A 21,577-nucleotide genomic window follows, 5' to 3' on the forward strand; every position below is an offset into this window, starting at 1 on the left:
GGGGTCACTAGAGCCTGCTTTAGTGGTAGTTGGTCTCCGCTTGGAGCTGTGCTGGCTGCTCTTGGCGCAGTGTTGGGCTTATTAAGTATGCGTGTGCCTCTGGAGCAAGAGACTGCTGCCAGAGTACAGAGAACCCTTTAGAGGATTACTGTTTTCCTCTTCCTGGGGAGAGCCCTAATGATCAAGCTAGAATGCAGAGATCAGCTGCAGGTCACCGGCTCCCACGCGAGCGGTGTGTGCGTTGTAGCAGCTGCACACGTGGTCCTCAATGTGACTGTAGGTGAGCGCCGAGGGTACTTTGGATCGATGTTAAAGGCACTGCCAGAGCAAGGGAGTTGGGTGCGGAGCCTGATAGTTTCTCCTCCGTGCCTTGGTTTAGTCATGGTTTATAGATCTGAGTCAGGAAGTGTCTTCAGGGTGTGCCTAGATGAGGGGGCGAGTCACACCGTTGTAGGGATATTGTGCTGCAGCAGCTACCTTAGTAGCTTACTGGAGTAGGTCACTCCTGTGCATGCCTCCTTTGACACTGAGGTAGCGCAGCTATTCTGCTGGGCTGCACCAGATAGCTACGTTTGGGGGAAGGGGCGGGGGCATGTGTAAAAGAAACAACAAAGCCCCCATGTTCACCAGCAGAGACAGGTCCTGTGCTTGTCTTCTAGAAGAGTGAGGGGCAAGGATGCTTCCATTTGGGGTTTTCACCAGGAGCTCTGAAACCATTCCTGAGAGCTGCCTTTTCAGTCTATACCCCCCCCCCCCCGCCATGGACCATATAGCGGGGTGCATCAGTCTTCAGTGTGTGTTGGCCTTGCAAAACCACGGTGCTGTAATCTCTGCTTTACAGATGGGAAACTGAGGCACAGAGGATATGTCTGCACTGCAATTACACACCCGCACTGGCCCGTGCCAGCTGACTCTGGCTCATGGAGCTGTTTAATTGAAGAATAGAGATTCTGGCTCGGGCTGCAGCCTGAGCTCTGGGACCCTCCCACCTCGCAGAGTCCTAGAGCCCGGGCTCCAGCCTTGGCCCGAATCTCTACTTGGCAATTAAATAACCCCTTAGCCTGAGCCTCTTAGCCCAAGTCGGCTGGCACGGGCCAGCTGCGGGTGTCTGTCTGCCATGTAGACGTACCCAGGGAGACTAAGTGTCTTACCTAAGGTCACATGGGAAGGCTGTGGCAGAGCAGGGTATCAGTCTCAGGTCTGAGTCACAGGCTAACGCCCTAAGCTCTGCACCATCCTCCCTCTCTGCCATTGCAAGGGGACTGTTCTCTGCGGACATGCAATCTATTAAGTAACATAGTGCAGAGATGTTTGACTTGGCCCCAGCTACCTCTGGACTGACCCTTATGTTCAGGGCCAAGATGGGAGTCTACAGCGAGTCAGAACGGTACCTGGAGCCTGCCTAGGCACCGGCTGAATGCGTCACTTATCACGGTGCTGCAAGCCTCAATGAAGCCTGTAGCATAGAAGTGGCATTGTATATGCTGCTGGTAGTTACTATGGTAACTTCAGAGCAATAGTGGGTAAATGGGCAGCAGAAGGATTAAGCAAAATAGCTTCCTTTAAACCAGATCCAGCTCATTTCAGTTTCCAGCAGAGACAGAGGCTTTTTAACAGCCACCTTCAGCTCTGGCTCCCAACGGAGGCCTTAAACCAGCCTCCCTTTCTGTGCCCACAAACGAGTACAGATGCAGTTTTATGGGCATAATGATTTGCAGGTGCACACACAGGCATGTGGGCATCTCATTGGGAGGGGCATGCAGGCAGATGTTGACTCGTTCTCATTTGCAGGCACAAAAAAAGGGAAGCTGGTGTTTTATAAAGCCACGGGACTCATGCTGGATACAAATGCACCAGGACCCTCTTAGAATGACACGTCCTCCACCCACAGAACCGCTTCTCTGAGTGGGTAGCTGGAGCTGGACCGTGTACACTGCATGGCCGGGTGGCAATTTGAGACCTGGAGTCTCACTCCATCTGAATTCGCCCTAAGAGGCTTGCACGGCCTTTATCAGTGCACCGGACTGGGTGAATGCACACAGCAGGAAGTGCGGGAGCAAAGGGCTCTACTTTTGGACAAGGTTACATTCTGTTGTTGGGGCTGGGGGGTTGGGCAGGAGGCAGAGTTCTCTTAAAAGGCCCTGACTGAGCAAAGCACTGAAATCCCTTCGTTTTGATGGAACTTAAGTATGTGCTTATGGGTGGGATTTTCCAGACTTGTTGACTTTGGGCCCATTGAAAGGGAATTCGCCCCTGCAAGTGAATGGGACGTGTGCTCCCAAGTCACTTAAGCCCATTTGGAAAAATTCCACCCTAAGTGCTAAGTAGGGGTGGAGTCAAGCATGTGCTTAAAGTTAAGCACGTGCTAAAGAGTTTTGCTGATTCAGGGCCAAAATCAAGTTCAGGAGAAGCCAGTGAGTCTTGGTGCATGCTCTGTGCTGCTGCTGCAGGCGAATTGGGCAGAGCAGAGAGGTGATCTGAGCTGGCGTCAGTGGGCTCTAATTTGTGGCTCTGAGGTGAGCTCTCGGCACCTGGAAACGCCTGGCTTCTGGGGGTGGGGGATTTCAGAGCTGGTGAATGGATTTGTGCTTTGTTTCGTGTTTGCTCCTATGGTACTTAAGCACGTATTCAGAGAAGTATCATCGGAGTGTAAATCTCCCAGGGTTATTTATAGCTTCCCTCACCCAGCTGGGCTCGGTGAGGAAAAACTGCAGCAGTCAGTTTCAGGTTTGCTAGCATGCAGCGTTGACAGCTCGTTAAACAGAAGGCAGGCTCTCCAGCAGAGCTGGCCACTTGCTATTGAGGCTAGTCAGAGAGCTTGCACCTCTGCCCCCCCAAGAGTGTAGGACTGTTGTTGGCTAAGGTGGCGGGGATTTCATTGTGACACAAGTTCCGATCCTTTTCCTTATCTCAAGTGTTGCAACTGCACAGTGGGAATAAATATGGGAGCTGCCAGGCTGGTTTTGTTGGTGCATGATGGGGAAGGCGAGGCTAATAAGAAGGGGCTACTGATGGAGCCCACCTCCCTCAATGGGATAGGACGGGAGTGCTGCTGGTGCAGTGTGCTTTGGTACTGGGCCTGGGGAGAGGGAAGGGGGTTGCCTTGCTCAGCAGCGTCCCAGTTGGTCTAGGAGCAGAACTGACAGGCTCCAAGGAGGGTCTCCACCAGGTCTCTTCAGGGCTTGGACAGGGGTAGAGAACACCCCAGAGGGATTAACCTTTCCATTGCACGGGGTGGTACCAATGGTCATTAACCGAGCATGCCCTATGGGGCAACTCATGGTGTAGCTGCTGCCAGCGAATCTTCCTGGGGTGAACCTTGGCAGCCAGAGGCCAGGGCGCGGTCGGCCGTTGGGTGACCAGAGATGGATGGCTTGCCCAGTGCTCTAGCTCAGTGCTGTTGTGTACGTTCGCCAGATCGCAGGGATTGCCTGCGACATAAGGAGGCTGCTGCTCCATTGAACTCTGGAGCGGAGGAGATGAAAGGCAGTGGGTGGTGGAGGAAGGGCCTCTGATATCCAGTGGCTGCTCTGATCTGGTGGTCTGCATAACGTTTCCCTCCTGGCATTTGTTCTGAGCCATCCTACAGCGTGGTATGAAAGCAGGTGGCATTATTAAGCTCTTTGACTGGGGTGCCAGGGGCTGGAATCCACACGGCCTCCTAGCAGAAACCTTCAGCTCTGCGTTTTCCACCCTGCCCCCCTTCCATGTCCTGAGCCATTAGCAAGGCTGCAGTTTGCGGGAGGAGGGGAAGATGAGAACTGTATTTCAGGAGCTCTTATTGTCAGGGGCATCTGGTGACATGCACAGCAACAGTTTGTGTTGGGAACATTATGTACGGCTCGTCTGTCTGATCAGGACACAGAGGGCCGTGGCAATTGCTGCCTCTCTGGGTAGGTTGATGCTACTGCAGGAATCCTTCTCTCCTGTACGCACAGCCGCCTTGCTGCCGTTCAGCACTGATGTCCTGCTGTCTCCACTCTGAGATCTCTGCTCCCCCTCGGTTGTGTTCAGAGACTTGGACACACTTTGACTATGCCCCCGTGAGGCAGGTGGGTAGGTACCATTCCCACTTCGCAGGGAGGTTGTAACTTGCTTACGGGCATTTAGCTGCTAGTAGAACCGGGGAGTTCCTGCGATCAGGTCACTAGAACACTCCTCTCTTCAGGTGTCTTCTAGGTCAATGCGCTAAAAGAGCTGCAATCTTTCTTTTGGTACTTTCACAAGGCTCAGGTAGGTTAGTGTCTGTAAAACCGGGTTTAAAACCTCTTAACAGCTGCCTACTAGCTCCTCCCGGATGAAATCAACGATACTCTTGTGCTGAGTGAAGCTTGTGGGATCTGGTGGCTTGGGCTTCTGTCATGTAACATTAATGGTGCGGCGACCTCATGTGGCCAAAAGATCTCCTATCAACCCAGCACAGTTAACGCATAAAATAAGAGGGGAGCTCGGCTTATTGAAGGTGCTCTTTTTGCAGAGTCTCCGCTGTAGGCTGCAGCTTCCATGCCTAATGAATTCTGCCGAATTTGGCAGAACACCTTAATTGCAGGATATCATCTCCAATTCTGCTGCAGCTCCATTTTGTGAGCTTCTTCTACCTTTGCGGAAAATACAAACAGGGCCTCTTTCCTTTTCAGATGTGTTGAGTGCTGGAGTGAATTTTGTGTTACCCAGTAGCATGGAGGCTTGATTTGTACCAAGCCTGGTCTTACTCCATTAAAACTGATCTAATCTTTCTCTTTTTTTTTTTTTTTAGATCCCAGAGGATCTTTAGAGCCACCCAAGCCAGGTAGGTGCCCAGCAAAATGATTTATTTAAGCTGATCTGCGTAATTAAAAGTGCATCAGAGATCGTAAGAGCGATGTGATCGCACACAGCTTGGCCAAGGTGCTTTGCCAGGCCCCTTTTTGTCCTGCTATCCTTGGACAATGGTGTTCTAGCGTGGGCTTCTGTGATGTGGACAAATGTCCGTTAGTGGCTGTGACGAGACCCACAGCCTGTTTTCACTTGTGACTGACACAAAATGTAAAGCCAATGGCTTGATCCTCCCCTGCCCTGTTCTCACCTACAGCTGGTAGCACTACACCTACTTCCTACAGGTGTTGATGACAAGGTGCAAGGCAGAGGAGAATCAGGCCTCTGGTCTCCCCAGAAACGAAAGGCTGGTGCATCTGGTTCCTTGCACCACTTGTCTGTTTTTAAAGCCCTTCGAAGCCCAGTTGTGCTGGAGTTGCCCTGTTCCTTAATGGGACAGTCATGAAGAGAGCATTCCCCGCCAACTTGCTCTTCAGTGTCTCTTGCTGGCTACGTTCTGTTGTGACATAGACTGTTCTCGAGAGGTAGGAGGAGGAAACCACCAAAGCAGTTGGAGAGAGGAGGAACAAAAGACTAGACTAAGGAGAAGCCCAAGGTAGATCGGTTTCCCTTACGGGCCGAACGATCTGGCACAGGGAGGTTAAGACTGGGCTGTGATATCTGGCTTCGAACCATTTCTGAACCCCCGAGTTACTTCCTGTTCTGCTTGGATCCAGCTATAATGGAAAGCAGCCAGCCATCCCCGGGGTTCAAGTGGCTGTAACTTTGCTGTAGCCAGTCTATACGTGCAGGGTAGGAAGATGCTTTGGGGAGGGGGGAATTAGCAAACGTGTCTGTAGCTGTCAGGTGTCTCTTCTCTCTTTCAGTGAAAGGCAAGAAAAAACGGGATCTGAAAATAACATGTCCCCCCATCAAGCAACCTGTCGTGAACCCAACGTAAGTCGCTGCCGCTGAGTGCTGACTTTCCATGCTCCTGCAAGTCTGAAATCTCAAGGCAGGCTAAAGATTTAAAGATTTGCCAACGCAAGAGGAATATTCCATTTCAATTTTAGAAATCCAGCTTTCTTTTAGTTCTATTTTTTTGGTGTACATTTAATTTTTAAACCTTTTTTCTCGGTATTGTGGTAGCGCCTAGATGCCCAGCTCGCAGTGGCATTGACCAATCCACGCAGCAAGCCATTGATCTCTCTGACGTGCTGCAGTGTTGTGTGTGTTAGGATTAGAAGCGCCATGTGACCTGTGAGCCGGCTGCGGGCGTCAGAGCTGGGAAATGTTATTTAACGGGCCGCTGGAATCTTGCTGCATCGGTGTTAATTTCAATCATTAACTCACTAATGCCTTGGTACAAGGAGGGCCCAGAATATCTTGTTTGTTTTTGTTGCTGCAATCCGGTGCCTGTGTTTGGTGCCCACTTGTATCTCAGCTCACTGGAATGTGTCTCTCTCCTGTTTACTGTGGAAGTCATTCCTTGTTGCACATGGGATGGAGAACCATTCGTAGCAGTGATCAGAGTTTGGCAGCATGCAGACAGGTACAAGGCCCTGCAGCACCACACCAGGTTTATTCCTAAACTGCTCCTAGCAGAGGCCACCAGTTGGCGAACCATCAGGCTCCTTCAGTTAATCTCCTCTCAACATTTGAATGCAAGTCTCCAAAGGGGAAAGCCTAATGTGTGAACGCACTGTTATCTACCTGTCCTTGTCCTCACTCCCAGAGGGCTCCTCGTAAAAGGGATGCTATACAATAGCTTAGGCCCCAAACCTAGGTTTTTTTGAGCTTTACAAAGTGTAACAGAAATATTTCCGTGACCTTGGAGAGCAGTGCAGAGCTTTTGCTTTGGAATGAAACCATTCCTTGAAGGCAGACATTGCAATGTTGTGCTAGCACACGAGAATCCGGAGGCTAAACTTAACTGGCTGTTCTTATTCTCCAAGCTAAGGAGGAGTGGCAGCGAGGGGGGAAGTAATCATGCTTGAGCGATGGAAAATAAACCTAGATTTTAAAATATATTTTAACAATAATTGAAGGTGGTAGATAGTTGCAGCACAGTGCCACTAAAATGTTAGGTCTACTTGTGACAGGTTTCAGAGGGGTAGCTGTGTTAGTCTGTATCAGCAAAAACAATGAGGAGTCCTTGTGGCACCTTAGAGACTAACACATTTATTTGGGCATAAGCTGTCGTGGGCTAGAGCCCACTTCATCGGATGCACGAAGTGTCAGAGGTGAGTGAAACAGGCCCTTAAGTAAACAAAATGCCTCATCTAGGAAATAGCTTCTGTCTTCTATAGCTGGGTTTTTCATGCTACTTGGCAGTCATGTTGTGTTGACGGTGGATGTCATGATGTGACTGGCTGGGCTAGTCCACCATGAAATCACTTAATGTCATAAATCAGTATCTCTGGCTGATCTCCTGATGTGAGAGAATCTCCACTGGCCCATTGGTTGGATGTATTTGACTCCTTCGGGTTGACTATGGCCCGGACTCAACAAACAGTGGAGCACGTGCATCGCTTGAATTGTGCGAGTAGGCAGCGGAGGCTCCGTGCGTGAGGAAGGCTACATATGTACTCTAGTGCTGGCAGGATAGAGGCCTGTATTTGTAAATGGGACCCTAAGGACGGAGATGTGGGCAATGCAAGCGCTTCATGGGTTTGAGACCTGCAGTCACTGATCTTCTTGCTAACTTCTCTTTTTTCCGTGCAGGCCCCCGAGGAACTTGGACTCCAGAACCTTCATTACGATTGGAGATAAAGTATGTTTCAATGGTTTTTCCTTCTTCTGGTCCTTGCTCGTACTTCGCCACCCCCATATTTAAACACGTGTGTCAGATCCGTCTGTCTGTCCCATCTCACCAATTGTCAAACCTCTACGAAAGCAGTCTTACATTTCAAAGAGCGTTGAGCTCAACCTGGTGGCAACGTGCACTCCTGCTGCCTCCCTTGGGGTTTCTACAATGGGTTGATATTTCAGTCTGCAAAACCTTCCCCACATTCAGTGATGAGTTTCTGCATCAGGGTCTAAAAGGTGAATGGCCAAATGGTAGAGCTGATGGAGGTGGGGTGGGGAATTGGGATTAGCAGTTAATGGATTAAGGCCAGAAGGGACCATTCCGATCCTCCAGCCTGACCCCCTGCATGGCACAGGCCAGAGAACTCCACCCAAGTCATGGTAGGTGCCGGAGAGAGTGAGTAATAGGATGATGCAGCTCAGAGGCCTGCTGGAGTGGAGTCCTTGGCTCCCTGAGCGGGCCCTGCAGTACAGAAAGGAACAAGACCAGCAGTGATTCTAGCAGGAGGTGGTTAAGGGATCTGTGCACCAGGAGTGTAAAACCTGTGCTCTTCAGACACGTTGGTTGGAATCCAGACCGAGCTGACAAAACCCATTGTTCTTCAGAGGCAGATAGCATGCTGCATTCCTTGTGGGGCTCGTCAAGGCGGCACCTTTAAGAAGAGAGGCTCTCTTCTTCTGTGCATGGACATGAGGGGATCCCCTGGCCTCTTACTGTAAGAGACGGAGGCTTGCCCAAAATACCTCCCCCCATCTCACGGTTGTGTGCATCCACTGTCCGCCTAGTGACACCCTCTGCCTCAGAGGTGGGGGCCGTCACCAGGGCTGTGTAGCGAATAGGTCTCTGGCACCTTTTACGTCAGGGTCTCAAAATGCACCCTGTGCTGTAGGGCAGCATTGTCTCTGTTCTCTACATGGAGAAGCTGAGGGACAGAGAAGACGAGACTTGTTCAAGGTCACACGGAAAATCTGTGGCAGAACTGGGTCTTCTGAGCCCCAGTCTGTCTCCTTTAGGCCACCGGCCCAGCAACGCTCATGAGAATAGAACAGAGCTCTGTGGGTTTCCTGCTTCTGTCCCAGAGGGCGGACAGCGAAATGAGCCACGCGGGGGGACTTAATTTTCATGTCTTTTTTTTTTTTTTTTTAAATGGGCTATGGATAGCATTATGGGCTGGAGAAAGTTGCATGCTGGGAACTTGACCCTTAGCTTCCAGAGATCCCTGGGCGAGTCATGTCTATCACACAACACGTTGCAAAAATTTCCCAGAAAACATTGCGCTTTGTATTGATGCAAGCGGTGTACCAGCTGGGGTGGCTGAATGCCGACGTCACTTGCGTCGCCCAAAGTTTGTCGTGTAGGTCTGGCCTTCCTTGGTTAGATCACTTTGGGATCCTGCAGGATAGAGAGTCTTGTGGTGGGTGTGCAAAGCTATTGTGCTTCTGGAACAAATCCACGCGCTGCAGAGAACAGGCACAATCCCCCACGTGCAGGGCTGGGATTACAACCCTGATCTCTTGGCCCCCACACCAGGCATGGGCTGCTGCTTGAGCAAGCAGAAATCTCCCTCCTTTGGCAGTAGTAGCAGGGCCCTTATCCTCTCTGTGGCTACAGGGCAACGTGGCATGTCATGTGGCTTGCTTCAATGCCTGCCTTATCACGGGGCCAATGGACTGCACTGAAGCCATGTGGGAGGGAATGAGCTTACCCAGCTGTGTGAAGCACTGTGCAGCTGAAGGGCAGGTGACCTCGCCCAGAGGTGAAGGACCCATCCTCCAGTGTGCAGAGCTGCAGTCAGTCAGAGTGAGCTCCATGCACGCTCACTAACGAAGCCCCGCTTGTGTTGCTAATTCCCAGGGCTGTTCATTGCAGGCCTCTAAAGAGAAGCCATGCCTGGGTCTTGGACGGTGCCATAACCCTTCCGTGACTCCACACCTTTCCTCCCCTGTCTCCCTTGGATTTACCCTGCGATGCCTAGTGAGCTAATGAAAAACACCAGCTGGAAATAGCTGTTGCCTCTGCTCGTTCGGTCTCTTGTTACGGGCCCTCCTGGGGCCGTGTCAGGCTGTTGGCAGTGGGGCTAAAAATAGTGCCTTAGAGGAGAGCTATAACTAGCTGCTTACCGTCCATCCTGGGCAGGTGGCAAGTCAGATAAGATCTGGATCTCCAGCCCTCTGTGCAGGGGGAAGGGGAAGCCTGCGCTCATTCCTGCAAAATGGCCCAATTGCCTTTGTTTGAGTGGCCATTGGGTAATGTGCATATTAATAGTTTGGGGGGGAGAAAGATGCTTTGTAGCAGCCTGGCAGTGCGGTGCTCTACGGGGGCTGGAGCTCAGGGAAAGGACTCTGCCTGCTGGTCCGTTTCCTTGCCCTGTGGCTCTCCAAGCAGTCCCAGTGTGGAGCTGCACGCTGCCTCCCTACCTTGAGGGATACTAGATGCCGCTGAGCGTGCAGCGTACGTGCCGCTTGTTTTAATTAAACAAGTGACAGAACTGGCTGGCCAGAAACGTCCCCTCCCTCTCCGGCAGGTGCATGCGGCCTCTTTCCCCTCAGGCTGCTGTGCTGTGGTATGAGCGTCTCTACAGGCCCTTGACTTCCCCTTTGTGTGCCGGGGTCTTGCTTTGGCTCCCTGTGACTCGGGGACTTTTGTGCTGCCTGCACATCAGAGTGGAGCAGCATGGGGCAGGGAGACGGCCTGGGCAGAGAGGGAGCATTGAGGCACGTGCGATTGTGCCTTGAAACCCAGCCATAGTCCACTGTATCTTTGCAACCCATAAAAATGTGCATTGTGGCCCCTGTGCTAACCCTAAACAAGCCCTGTCGGGCATTGGCACAGCAGCGTAGAGGGGATTGGCACCCTGACGGGTGGGAACTCAGACCATGGCAAGCAGCGGGGAGGATGATCCTGGCAACTCCATCGGCCCTTCATGGGGAAGGAGCCGCTGGCTTTTGGAAGTGGTTCTTGCAAATGCCCGAATAAAAGAATAAACTGGAGTGCTCGCTGAATGTCTGCTCCGGAGGCAGCGCAGATGCCCTCTTGGGAGCTGGGAGCCTGCTGCTGCACGCTTCGTCCGCTGGCATCGACGGGAGGCAGCCCCTTTGGGTAGTGATTTGCACGGGGTCTCCCGGTCAGCCTAACTCTGCTTGCTGACCTGCCCTCTGCCCTAGCCAGCTCCTTCCAGGATGTGCTGTATTGCAGGGGAAGTGGCTGGCGTCTTCCTGTGCTGGGCAGTGCATGCCTGACGGCTGAGCTCAGGCGTGGAACTCCCCTGCTTCCTGGACCATACGGGGGCCAGAGACATCTGGCGTTAGTGGACGGTGTTGAGAGTTAAAAGGCCACGTGTGGCAGAGTTCTCCCCTGACCATTACACGGTCCGGTGGCTAATACAGAGAGGGATCTTTAGGGCACACAGCACTGTTCCCCCTCCACTCTGGGTGTAACCTGCAGGCGTTGTTTCTGGAGCAGTGTCCTCTCTTGTGCAACAAATGTCTTACCTTACCCGCCCTTCCTCACAGCTTAGCTTTGACTCTTGTGTAAATAGTTGATTTCCTGAAGACCAAAGCAAAACCAGGGGCCATTCCAATCTTGCCTTGCAAAGGGAGGGCTGCAGCTGGCTGGGCGGAGTGCTCGCAGCTTCCTCGCACAATTCTCGGGGCGAGGAACGGATTGGTCTTTGTTGCGCTGAATGGGTGTGCGAATAAATCTTGGAGTAGCCCATGATTACGTAGGGGAGGAAGGATAATCTAGCGGATGGAGCTGTGGGTTGGGCTCAAGAGATGGGATCAGCATGGGCACGTCACTTAATCTACCCTGGGTCTCTCCGTTCCCTGTCTGTTTAATGGGGCTTGCACATCCCTACCTCACAGAGGTGTCGCAAGGATAAAATCCATTCACGGTTGTCAGGTGCACAGATACCAGGGGACGATGGCCATATAATATCTAGATGGAAAGTAGGGAGAGCCCTGGAGTGGGTGAAGACGGTACTCTGCCGTCGCCCGCATCCATGCAAGTGTCCTACTTCACCATCTGTGTTCCCCTGTTTAAATTCTGCTTTGCCTTGTAGCAAGACCTGTAATGTAACAAACTTGATGATGCAAAGAGCAGAAGGGGGCGTCAGCCCTTTCTGCTCCTCACTATGTATAAAGATGGCTGGAAAGGGGTGTGTTAAAAAATCTCAACCCTTAGAAATATCAGGAACGTCAATTCTAGTCTTCATCTCTTCGAAGGAAGCACTGTTGAGTGACTCTCAGATGTGCAGGAAGCTATCCCAGCCCAGGATAGAAAGGATGAGTGGAGTTGACTCTAACTTTGTTGCATTTAACACCTAAAAGAAAAACAGTCTCAATTAAAATCCCTTCCTTGATTAACCAGCTTTCACTTCATTGGTATGAGGGACATTACAGGAATTGCTAGACTGGATCAGACCATCTGGTCCAGGAACTTGGATCCAACAATAGCTAGTAGCCGTAGTTTCAGAGGAAGGTACAGGAGGCAGTGGTGGGATAACCTGCCCCCAGGGAAGTCTGTCCCTAACCCCAATTAGTTAGAGATTGGTTTATGCCCTGAAATCTTTTTTGGATCCTTCTAAACCTCATAGGGTTTTTTAATCCGTATTGTTATATCTGTGTACTCTTGTTATCCATCTCCAATCTTCTTTTGATTCCTGACAATCTTGCTAGTTCTCCAGCTGTCCAGTCTCTCCTAGGGTAGACAAGATTGCAGTTTCCAAGGTATCAACAAGATGACTATTAATGTTTTTTTGGGGAGGTGAGGGAAGATTCACCTTTCAGGCCGTCCTTCCTATGAAGTGTAAATAAGGCAGAAGTCTCTTTTCCCCAGTTCCAGTTGCCTTGAATATATGGGGTTATACACAGATAACAATGCATTGTTCCTTTAAAACAAGGGACTTCTGTATGTCTTAGGGCTGGAGAGTCAACATTTTCTCTCTCCCATCGGTTCACCCAACTAGAAAAGCTTGGGTCCATGATCAGCACTGAATGACATTCCTTCCATGTCCCTAGGTACATGTCAGTTTAAAGCGGCAGAAAGTGGAAGATCTCTTGGATAGCTGCGATGCGCATGCCCATTGATAAGGTTCCCTAAAGGTCTATTGATTGAGCTTCTGTAGCAGCACATTTGCTGCCTGGCTGGAGTCTGAAAAGTTTGCGAAGCAGAATGGAGCAGGGGATGGACAGGCTTAGAGAGTTCCATAGTTCCCAGGATTGCTGGAGGTCACACTTGGGTCACAGCTGCACCCGAGGTTGACATATGGCTTCCCCGTATTTCGTGTGGAATGCAAGATGGTACAGGGTAGAGCGGGCCCAGCATTCAGCTCAGGTTTGCTGCTTGTTTGCTGCTTATTCAGCCACTATAGAAATATCCTTGCACCAGTAATTCTGATACTGAGGTGTGTGTGTGTGTAATGGCAGTTTGCTGTGGGTTAAGGGATACAATACTGGGCTCTGACTGCCAAGTGTTTGTGGAGCATTGGGCTTCATACAGGTCCTGGGGAGGAAGGCAGCAAGGAATCTGCTTTCCCATCTTAGCAGTTATCTCAGACATGGGGCTGGGAAAATATACAGTACCCAGGCTTCTGTAACAGCCAGCATATGACTTTGTTAGTCAGACACAGTATGTGTCTCCCTGCATCAGGGCGGCTGCAGAGTTCATCTGAGGTGGCTTAGTGGCGCCATGTGTGTTTAATTGATTTCACATGCTTGAGCAAAGCCACTTAGTGAGACCATGGTGTGGAAGCACTTGGTGGAGGTGCTCAGGCAGGGAAGGGGACGGTTCGCTGAGCCCGGCTCGCTGTCCTGTTTAAATCACTTCACAAAGGCAGTAACCTAGCAGCGTGCGGTGCAGTTGCAGTCTTTAGAGCATATTGCGTAGCAAGTTATGTGCCGCTCTCCCAGACACGTCTGCTTGGGATGGCAGCTGAGTCTCTCATGTTAATATTGTAACATTGCAGACACTGGTCCCTGTCTAGCGTGGAGTGCTGGCCCAGTTTATGCTGTTAGGAAATGCTTTAGGTGAAGTGTGTCCCAGCCAGTGCAGGCAGAAGCCCAGCCTAGGCCACCACTTCGTTGATTGCAGCTAGCACCTAGTGTGACTATGGATTCATGCTGGGAGATTGTCAAATGTGGATACATTTCAATAACTTTGGACGGAGCCAACTTCACAGGGGTCTGGTGGGAGGAGGCACTCTGATGGCCTGAATTCAGACTTGAGTTCAGCCCACTGGATGCTGTTAGCCCTAAGCAGGTCTTCTCTTTGCATGATAGCATCTCCTGTGCAGTGGGAACAGGTCTAAACAGGATGGTGCTGGGTTTCCAGCATGGTTGAGTATGTCCAATGGACACTCCACAGTGTTTCTCCTCTTATTCGCTAGTCAAGTTGTGGTGGGACAAATGAAAAGTGGGCTAATTAACCTCCCTTGCCCTTGCGATGTGAAGTTGTTCGTCTGACCTGCTTACAGACACAGCGGTCAGTGGGGACGAAACCTGGGACCAAAATTTTAGGTCTATCACTTGAGCCAAAGAAGTAACTTCGCTAGCTGTGCGTATTCAGCAGGCTGCCATAGTCCTGTGGGCCACCTCTAGCAGGAGTCATGACTGAACTACACCAGTGTGTTACGGTCTCATCAAAGTGAATGTCTGGGGTGGACGCTTCAGGTCAAGGCGTGGTTCTGTGGTTGGTGTCCATTTTCGGGTGTGGCAGTCGGGGGAGGGATTGTAGCTCCTCCACTCTTAGTCATGTTTCGTCCGTCTCCTGTCGGTGCTGTTGTAGGCTGTAAGGTGTCCTCTCTCCTACAGAACTTTGAAGTGGAGGCCGATGATTTGGTGACCATTTCGGAGCTGGGCCGTGGGGCCTATGGAGTGGTGGAGAAAGTACGGCATGCACAGAGTGGCACCATCATGGCTGTCAAGGTGAGAACAGCACACTGGGGTCTCCTGCAGCGGAGCGTGAGGATCTAGAGAGCAGGGAGCAGCTCCTCTAGAAACCCAGTCTAGCTCCCGTTGGAGCCGATGGAGAGAACCCGAGTGACTCCACTGGCTGTTGGATTGAGCCCCCATCTCCTTGGGTACCTGGATGTGAAGGAGACCCTGCCTAGCTCCGTGTGTGACTCCAGCATTCCATTGGTGGGGCTGGATTTGGGGAGGCACTTACTAGGCGAGTGGGAAAGCATGAGCAGAACCCACCTTCCTGCAGGGAATGGAGCGCTACTCCTGCAGGGCATGAAGCTCCGAAGCATTTCAAAGCTCAGTGCATGACATCCCAGCCACTTGGTTCGTGCCCTCGGTCACTTGGACCTGCTGTGTAGGCCACTTGGATGTCTAAGTGCCCGTTCAGGGGCTGGCATGCTTCAGTGCCTGCCACGGAGTCAACCAATGGTAGTGGAGACTCCTATCCCTCAGTGGTACCCACGTACACCACCTGGAAATCTGGGACCTACGCATCTAAATGACGTAAGGTGTGGGTGCAGTTCTGTGCATCGTCAGCACTGCAGATGCAAGATGAGAGGCCTAGTGAAGGTTAGGTTAACAATGGGGCTCTTAGACCCCCCCATTAAGTACTTAGAGCTTTAAGGTGTCACGTGTGGGCCCAAGAGTGTAACCGTTGGCTAATGACTTTTTTTTTTCTTTCTCAGAGAATCCGAGCGACCGTGAACACTCAGGAGCAGAAGAGGTTACTGATGGACTTGGACATCTCCATGAGGACAGTAGACTGCTTCTATACAGTCACCTTCTATGGAGCCCTCTTCCGAGAGGTAACAGGGCAGTATTAGGTCTGGCGCACCCTGGCAGCTCAGGTCTTAACCTGCTTATGGTATGGGGTGAAATGGTTTCTTGAAGAACCCCATATCCAGCCTCCCCTTGCCATTCTGCATGGGCTGTTTCCGTGGATGGTTGGACTCCAGCATGGCACAGATCCGTCAATTCTCCAGAAGGAGTAGATCCTAGGCCACCATATTACATCCACAAAGTGCCAAGGAGACTGGGTGGAGGGGTAGTCTCTCTCTCCTCCACTGTCCCACCTCCATACTAAGGCTCTGATTCAAAGCCCATTGCATCCATGGGGATCTTTCCATCAACGTCGCTGTACTTTGGACCAGGCCCTAAAACAGTACTTGCAACGGTATCTAAGTGCAGCTTTGGCCCATGTGTCTTCATCCCGCCCACGCCCCAGGCAGACATGATGCTCTGATACAGAAGGAGCTGCTGCGGGCAAACCTGTAAGCTGTTGTTGTAAGCATCAAAAGGGCAGGGACTGGCACCTTCATTTGATCTCAGGATGATTCTGTGCAAGGAAATTCCTCCTCCTCTTCCTCATGAACTGCTTCTCTCCTCATTAGGGCGATGTGTGGATCTGCATGGAGCTGATGGACACGTCTCTGGATAAATTCTACAAGAAGGTGCTGGAGAAGAAGAAGACAATCCCTGAGGATATCCTCGGGAAGATCGCTGTGTCTGTGAGTGGCTGACTTTCTATCGGCGAATGCCGTGTGGTGTCCTTCAGTACATCCCCTGGCCGACCCCACCTTTGACTCTGGAAGCTTGCACTGCCCCAGGGCTTGGCGCTGATGCATGCTGCACAGGTCCTAAGCATTGTGACGTTCATATGTACGCATGGAGACCACGCGTTGCCGGCGCTGTTGCCCTGAAGCTAATGGCACAAGCCACCTGTTCGAAGACGTTTAGAAGCGGTTTTGCTGGGAAAGGCTGACGCTGTGAGGTTCAGTGTGTCTAACGAGCTCTTTCTCTTCTGCTCTCTAGATTGTGCGAGCACTGGAGCATTTGCACAGTAAACTGTCAGTGATTCACAGAGGTAAGTGCTGGGTGACTAGAATGACATGCCGGCACGATTCTCTCGCCTTAGAATCCATCTTCAAAGGGCACAAATCCTGTAGGATGCTGGGTGTGTCTGGCTCCTGGATTCATTTGGCAGAATCTTGAGACAAGCTTCAAACCTAAGGGCCTGACCCTGAGGGATGTTTGGCACCCATGACTCATTGAAGTTGTTCCTTATAACTAAGGCTGCATGTCTGTCACGGATTCCGTGACCTCTGTGACTTCTGCAACGGCTGGTGCTGTCTCAGGGGCTGTTTGAGCCCCCAGCACCAGCAGGGGTCCTGGGCCGCGTGCCCCACCCCCACCCCCCCAGCACCAGCAGGGGTCCTGGGCTGTGTGCTGCCGCACCCCCCTCCAGCACCAGCAGGGGTCCCAGGCCACTCCCCTCCCCCCCCAGCATCCGTGGCGCCCCCAGACCACCCCCCGGTCCACATTTTCATTAGGGGTATATAATAAAAGTCATGGACAGGTCACGGGCTGTGAATTTTTGTTTACTGTCCATGACTTTTACTCAAAATACCCATGACTAAAACGTAGCCTTACTTCTAACCCACCACATGATTCTGGGCCTTTTCTCCTTTCCAGCTGGAATGTGGAACAATTTCATTTCCACATACTTCCCACTCTCATAACCTCAGCTCCTGAAGAATGAGCATAAATTGCAGACTGTTAGAAAAATCCCCTCAAATTCCTTGCAGCTGGCCGGGGGCTGAAGGATGAACTCATGGCTAAAACTCGGGGACTGGAAGTCAGGAGACTTAGGTCCTCTTCCTTGCTCTGCTATAGCAGAGGCATAACCTTGGGCAAGTCACTTAATCCGTCTGTGCTTCAGGTTCTGCATCAGAGGAGATCTGTCTGCTGCCTAAGGAGGTAGAGGCTTAGCTCATTGTCCTGGGATATAAGGTGCCGTAGAAGTGCAAAGCATACTAAAAATAAGAGCGTATAATATTAAAATCCAGGATCAGTGGGGCTTTTGACTTCTGGTCTTGTTTCCTTTGGCTTATCCTCTCTCCCTTGAGTCAGCCAGGATTCCCTGCAAAGTCTCTACCAGATAGGAACATTGACTTCCTGGTTTTAAGCCTCCTTAACTCTGTAGCCCACTTCTTTTGTGCTTTCTGAATTGAAGGTGTAATCCGCTCCCTCTCTGTAATCCTGTTAGATGTGAAACCTTCCAACGTTCTCATTAACAAGGAGGGGCATGTGAAAATGTGCGACTTTGGAATCAGTGGCTACTTGGTGGACTCCGTTGCTAAGACCATGGACGCTGGCTGTAAACCCTACATGGCTGTAAGTGTGTGTGGATGCGTAATCTGGTCTGTCATTTTGAGCCTGCATTCTGCCTTGGATCAGCTGGGGGTGGGTCTGTCCCCTCCCGAGCTCCTAATTTTAAATCGGAACAGAATGGGGTAGTTTGAAAACAAACCCCTGCCCACTCCCCTTGACCTGCCCTGAAATCGAACTGCTCACAGAATGTTCTCTGGGGGCACCGATTCAGCAAAGCACTTGGTTTAACTTGAAGCATGTAATTGGCCCCGCTCAAGTCACTGCACATCTGTATAACTGAGTCAGCCGGGTTCCTCGCGTAGTTAAGCCTGGGCTTTGTTGGATTGGGCACCAAGCGTTGTCACTGTAACCCAGGCTGCTCCCCTGCCATCTTCTGTCCTCAGAATAGCACAGGGAATCGTCTTACCAGCCTGGCTGTTGGCAGAAGATGCCTGTTGGTTGGCTGGCTGCCTCCTCATTGGCTAGACACTTCGTGTGCTGACATTTCTACTTACTGAACTAATCAGGATTGTTTCACTGCTTGCCTTGTCCTCCCAGCGCCCCGCCCAGTGTTATCCACCTGTTGCTGTCTTGTTATCTGTGCAGACTGCACATTCCTTGGGGCAGGAACTGCCCTTTTCTCAGATGGTTGCACAGTGTCTGGCACCAGGAGGGCCACCATAACTGATAATAGTGGCAATTGCAGTAGAAGCCATTTCTGGGAGTTGGAATGTGGGGAAAGAAGAACAGAATTAATGTGGGTAAGGCTGATCAAGACATTGCTTTGATCAGTCACGTTTAGAGGTAACCTTTTCTCGGGGGAGCCTATACGCTAACATCAGCCCATGGGGAGCCCACCCAGGCTGGGTTTCATAGTCCAGGATATACGCTGGCAGGTGTCTGTCCATCTGTCTTCTACGTTGGGCAAATGAGATTGAGTTGAATGCATCTTCCATCTTGTCGTTACAGCCCGAGAGAATAAACCCGGAACTGAACCAGAAGGGCTACAACGTGAAGTCCGACGTGTGGAGTCTTGGAATCACAATGGTAATGGTGCTCGCGCTCTGTGGTCTGTGTGACCACGCTGGGGAGGGCCAGGTGGGCCTAACTCCGGCGTCTAGCCTGGTCGTGCTTAAAGCGGTTTGGAAACTGCCACCCCAGGAGGATACATTCCAGTAGAGGCCAAATCCTAAGGCCAGTTCCTGTTCACGTCTATGGGAGCACGACTGGATGAAGACACAGTAAGGGCCTCTGGGTTTGGCTCTCAACAGACTGCCGTTCTCCTTGTGTTCCCCAGTACAGCTGTTTTGCTGCCTCGGGCTGTGGTTTTCACAAGTATATTGTGCAGTATCAGGTTAGCTCTGAGCCACTCCCCGCTCCAGAGGGGCTTAAATCCCTTGGCAGGCAAATGAAAATGTCAGTCTGGGCTGTGGGCTCCCAGGGGTGTTGGGTCCAGACTGATGAAGAGGGTGCTGGTGCTACTTGTGGGAAGCCAGGAGTCCAGGCTTTTAACACCGCATCTACGGCCCTGCCAACCCTCCAGCTTCCCTCTTGTGCCAGTCGGGGGCATGGTCTCCATAGCTGGTTACAAGGAACGTGGTTCAATCTGTACCTAAGCAGCAACCTTTCTGCCAGCGCAGCTGGTTGTACCATGTGCCTGACCTGTGTAGCAGTGCATTCTGGGAATATCTGGGCAAGTCATGCCATAGTGCCCGGAGAACATGCACCCAGAGCAGCAGGTGGGTCAATGCGATGTGGGATATTCCACTGCACAGAGAGCTGGGAGGGAAGGAGGGCCAGCCAAACCAGTTACAGAAAGCACAGCTTTTGGGGTCTGGGTGTTGCCAGAAGTGAGTTGCACCAGTCTCAAGACCTCTAGCTGGGGAGGGTGGGGAAGACACAGCTCTCGTGATGCGTGGACACAAGGAATGTTTCAAGCCAGCCATGCCGCTAACTGGTTATAAATCTGATTCATAGTAGTGGTGGCTTAGGGTAGCTTATCTACCAAGTGTAAGAAACTGCTGTTTCAGTGAGCATCTAAAGCCTTCTGGCACCAATGGACGAAGGAAATCCCGGTTCTTGGCTCAAAGAAGTTAAAGCCTGGGAAATGTTTTCGCCCCTTCCAAGAGATAGAGAGGCTGAGTGGGTAGAATTTTTTTTTTAGGATTTCCCCTAAGCTTTTAACCGTGACATTCATGAAGTTGGCTTGTGCATGCTGCAAAGAACTGCCTTCGCAAATGTTCTCTCCCCCAGCTGCGCCCCCCCCCCCCCCCGCAAAAGCAACCTCCAACACTTGTGCGTTTTTTCTGTTTGAATTTGCTTCCAGTCTGGAGCTGAGCTGATTGGACACCCGCGCAGCAGCCTGGAAATGTGATCATGCTTCAGTTTTCCTCCCCAAATGCAGGAAGCCGTGCGATGAGCGATTGTGTGAATGAGGAAATCTATCAGCTTATTTAAAAGCCAGAGGGAGGGCTCCACTGAAATGCTGCCAGCAGGCAGCTGATTTTCGCCCCAACCTGTGTGACTCTTACTAATGTCTTCCTCTGGGGTGGCTTCCTGTTTTTGTAACCTAATGGGGCTTGATGACTTCAGACCAGCATGTTTTCAGGACTGTTGGCTAGTACCAAATAGGGTCTTTTCGTGGGCGGGTTGCACACAGTTTTCCGGCAGCTAGAATCCAAATCCAGGCTGGTCACCAAACATGAGATCAAAGCCTCCTGGGGCTGCTGCATTGTGGGCCCAGTGTCCCTGCGGGGTGTCAGAGAGCTCATTGAGGGCTTCTGCCTGCCCTCCCATCCTGGCATGTGCCAGGCAGGCAGTGACTCTTCCAGCAGGTAACAGTGCCTGTCTGAGGGCAGGCATGAATCCTCTGTAACGCGGTGCCATACCCCGCTGCCCCTCGTAGCACTACATAGAATTTTTACAGGGCAACTCTCATTGTAGTAGTTAAGGGCATAAACGGCAGAGGCTAAACTTAGCTAAACTTGCATTGGGCCACGAAGCTGGCTAGACTCTGGCTTCTACGCGTTCCAAACCCTTCCAGAGCTTGCTGGGCCACTGGCCCGCAGCGTTCTCCTTTAGGAGCCAACCGCACGAGCCGCCTACCCGATCTTCGCTACCGAGACAGGGTGTGTGGCGATGTACCTTAAAGATACAGCTGCGGCCGTGGCCCCGGAGAAGGGGCAGCGAAGCTGTCTAGAGATGTGGGAGAACGTGCAGTCGAGGGGAGAGGAGGAAGGCTGAGTGTTTTAGCTCTGAAAAAAGAGCTGGAGGGCAGTAAGCAAGTATGTGGGGAGTACTCGGAGCTGATCAATCCCTTCTGTTCCTATTGTCCCTCCTTTGCGCGAGCTCCAAGTTACCATCAGACTTAAAAGAAAAGAAGCCTCTGGAATGTGCTCCCGCAGAAGGCTGGAGATTTTTGTTGGATTTGACGAGGCAGCCTGGCTTTGACCAAGAACGTTTGGAAATTATGCAGGCCAGGGTAGAGGTGGTTGAATCTCCTGATTCTGGGCATAAGCCGATCACCAAATAAACATCCTTTCTCTACGTGGCCAGCATGACATGATGCCTCTGGGTGCCTGGTAGGATTTTGCATGCCTCTGAAACATGCAGCAAAGGCTGCTGATAGAGTAAAGATAGCAGGTTTGGTGGATTCATGGTCCAAGCTGGCATAGCCAATTCCCTGCTAACTAATTCCCTTCCATTGGCTTTCCTATTCCATGGGCGTGTCTTTTTGTGTAGTAATATTCCCTGTAGGGGTTAGTGTTAACTCAGGAGGGTGTTAGGAATCTTAAAAGATGCCCAGATGCCACGTGATGGACATGTTGAAAACGGGCAGAGTAATACTGAAGGGACACCTGCAAAG

At 51.4% G+C, this 21,577-nt stretch overlaps 1 protein-coding gene across 2 annotated transcripts in view; it reads left to right on the forward strand.

Moving 5' to 3' along the window:
- Window positions 1-21,577, forward strand: part of MAP2K3 (mitogen-activated protein kinase kinase 3) — a 50,847-nt gene that overhangs the window by 26,943 nt on the left and 2,327 nt on the right. Inside the window, exons 1-10 of one of the 2 annotated variants that reach the window (XM_065412168.1) lie at window positions 3,963-4,056; window positions 4,757-4,789; window positions 5,682-5,751; window positions 7,519-7,567; window positions 14,413-14,526; window positions 15,249-15,368; window positions 15,954-16,070; window positions 16,375-16,426; window positions 17,609-17,736; window positions 18,682-18,759. In XM_065412168.1, the coding sequence (XP_065268240.1) occupies window positions 3,963-4,056; window positions 4,757-4,789; window positions 5,682-5,751; window positions 7,519-7,567; window positions 14,413-14,526; window positions 15,249-15,368; window positions 15,954-16,070; window positions 16,375-16,426; window positions 17,609-17,736; window positions 18,682-18,759 (855 nt within the window). Of the gene's footprint in view, window positions 1-3,962; window positions 4,057-4,756; window positions 4,790-5,681; window positions 5,752-7,518; window positions 7,568-14,412; window positions 14,527-15,248; window positions 15,369-15,953; window positions 16,071-16,374; window positions 16,427-17,608; window positions 17,737-18,681; window positions 18,760-21,577 lie in introns of those variants that run through there. The other variant, XM_065412169.1, reaches the window with a different exon arrangement.

The sequence above is a fragment of the Emys orbicularis genome, chromosome 10 (genome assembly GCF_028017835.1).
Source record: "Emys orbicularis isolate rEmyOrb1 chromosome 10, rEmyOrb1.hap1, whole genome shotgun sequence".
NCBI classification, from domain to species: Eukaryota; Metazoa; Chordata; order Testudines; family Emydidae; genus Emys; species Emys orbicularis.